The 2,964-nt window shown below is 35.4% G+C and overlaps 1 protein-coding gene across 1 annotated transcript; it reads left to right on the forward strand.

Moving 5' to 3' along the window:
* Nucleotides 1-235: 235 nt before the first annotated feature.
* Nucleotides 236-2,658, forward strand: LOC112466093 (the record flags this gene model as incomplete). The annotated part of the gene is made up of 1 exon (XM_025033982.1): nt 236-2,658. A coding segment is annotated over exon 1 (2,423 nt), but the record flags the coding sequence as incomplete, so codon positions are not given.
* Between the last annotated feature and the right edge of the window lie 306 nt (nt 2,659-2,964).

Consider the following 2,964-nt stretch of genomic DNA (forward strand, 5'->3'; position numbering starts at 1 on the left):
GTGTTTCCTTCACCGCCATAGCCCACAATCTGAACGGGTTGTGTACATTTTTTGGTCCTTCGAGCCGGATGCACGGCAATCAGTTAATATAAAGATTTAAAGTGAAAGTAATAAATATTGGAATACAGTCATATGGTGTGAAGGAAGGCACGAAGTAACATAGAAACAAAACTTTGTACAGTGCAGTTTGCAAAATCGTTTTCTTTCCTCGTGAATTTTTCATACGATTATAATCATGAGGATTGAACATATAATTAGTAAGATAGAGCAGCTTTTAGCGCTCAGTAAATCAATAACTGATTCTTATAATAACTTGGTAAGGATTGGCTTGACTAACATCACCAATCAACGTATTCACAATCGGCTGTCAGACCTCAAAGATGATTGGAATCAGTTCTCTCTAATTCATGATGCTATCTCGATTTCAATTCCTGAACTTTTAATTGAAGAACAAGTAGAAGTTCATAATCATTCTCATTTTGATGAAAATGTATATAATGCCACTAAAGAGGGTTATCTTGAGGCGCTTGGAAAATTTATTTTCCTGCTTGATTTAGAACAGACTTCGGTGAATGGGTCATCGTCTTCACAAACGATCTCTCTTCCTAGTACCAGTACAAATTTCTTTCCACATACAAAGCTACCTCAAATTGTGATTCCTCCATTTAATGGAGAACCAGAAAAATGGCTTCCTTTCAAAGGACTTTTCGTTTCAGTAGTGATTGATAATTCTCATATACCAGATATTGAAAAATTACAATATTTAAAAACCCTCTTAAAGGGTTCAGCTTTTCAATTGATACAACATACTGCGTTGACGGCGGACAATTTTAAGAAAACTTGGGATTCACTTACAACCTTTTACGAGAACACTCGGTTACATGTTAACACTACATTACAATCCTTAATGAATCTTAAACGTATGACGAAGGAGTCCGCTAAGGAGATTGAGTTTTTATATTCCAACATAACGCAACTATATCGTACTTTTGAAACTTTGGAGCGCGAGCGTCCAGTCAGTACGTGGGACGATTTCTTAGTCTTCATATGTTCACAAAAATTAGATTCAGAAACTGCTAAATTATGGGAATCTAAATTAGGCTCGTCTAAAACTCCTCCTTTGTGGACTCAATTCAAGGATTTTTTATTTGAGCGTATGTCGACCTTACAATCATATGAACGGTCTCAAAATGTTAAAATTCTGCAACCAACGAAGCAATCGACAGCGAAAGTAAATCATCAAGGGAATTCGAACAATACTTCTTCCAAATATCAACCCTTCTGTGTCGTATGTAAAGGAAAACATTATGTAGCTGCTTGCCCTCAGTATAATCCTAAGACAGTAGAACAAAAATTAGCCATTGTCAAGAAACATAAACTCTGTTTTAACTGTTTAGGAGCACATCGCGTTTCGACTTGTAGAGTCACTAAAAGATGCCAGAAATGTGGATCAAAGCACCACACTACTATTCATCAGGCAAATTACTCTAAAACAAAGGATAAGGAAAATTCGGTTAAAAATGAATCGTCTTCAAGTAATCCTCAAAATTCCGAATCAAAAGTTTTACATTCTTCTAACAATAAATCGGTAGGATCCTCTATTCTTTTAGCTACAGCTCAGGTAGTTATTGTTTCATCAACCGGACAAACAATGAAAGCAAGAGCATTGATTGATCAAGGGTCTGAAGTATCGATTATTACTGAAAGGGTTACGCAAATACTCAAATTAACTCGTAGTCACTCATTTACATCCTTAACAGGTATTGGTGCTCAAAAGTCACAGAAAACTAAAGGCTTAGTTTCTTTCATTATTAAATCACACTTTAAATCAGACTTTGAACTTACGGTAAATGCATACATCCTGCCTAAATTAACGTCTTCTCTTCCTTCGATTAAACACGATAAAGATAAATGGAATCATTTACAAGGTCTTGAACTCGCAGATCCTACATTTTTTAAACCAGGTTCTATTGATTTGATATTAGGAGCCGATCGTTATGGTCAAATAATTGAAGAAGGTATAATTAGGGGAGAAATAGATACTCCTATTGCGCAACTCACAAAACTTGGCTGGATTGTATCAGGCGTTACGAATCATGCGAAATCTGGTAATCTTGTTGAAGGATACCACGTTACAGTGGATAACGAAATTTTTGATTTAGTAAAAAGATTTTGGGAGGTTGAAGAAATTGTAACTTGTAAAAAATCATTATCTGTTGATGAACAAGATTGCGAAAATCATTTTGTAGCAACTCATTCGAGAGACGCGAACGGGAGATACGTAGTAAAGCTTCCTTTTAAGGAATCAACGGAAAAACTCGGTAATTCTAAATCAAAAGCAATTCGGTTAGCAACGAATTTATTCAATAGACTTTCAAACAATCCGAATTACGCAAAATTATACTCAGGTTTCATTCAAGAGTACGAAGATTTAAACCATATGCAAAGAATTCCAAATAATCAAAACGAACCTCAAAGGGTTTATTATTTACCGCATCATGGAGTTTATCGTGAACAAAGCTTAAGTACTAAATTAAGAGTTGGTTTTAATGCCTCCAGCAAAACAGCTTCGGGATATTCATTAAATCAATTACTTCACTCAGGAGCAAAATTGCAAAGTAACTTGTTTAATGTTCTCATTTGGTTTAGATTGTTCAAGTACGTTTTCTTTGCTGATATCGAAAAAATGTATAGACAAATACGCGTTCATTCTGATGATTGGGATGTACAAAGAATTATTTGGATAGACTATTTAGGTCGACTCATTATTTTCATTTTGCTTACGGTTACCTATGGTTTAAATTGCGCTCCTTTTCTAGCCTTGCGCGCTCTCAAACAGTTAATCATTGATGAGGGAGCTAAATTTCCTTTAGCTATCCCTACCATGGAAAATGGAACATATATTGATGATTTTTTCGGAGGCGAAGATACTCTAGAGAAAGCTTGTAAAGTAGCAGACCAGGT

This window comes from Temnothorax curvispinosus, unplaced genomic scaffold (genome assembly GCF_003070985.1).
Source record: "Temnothorax curvispinosus isolate PA1 unplaced genomic scaffold, ASM307098v1 QBEX01015845.1, whole genome shotgun sequence".
Classification (NCBI taxonomy): Eukaryota; Metazoa; Arthropoda; class Insecta; order Hymenoptera; family Formicidae; genus Temnothorax; species Temnothorax curvispinosus.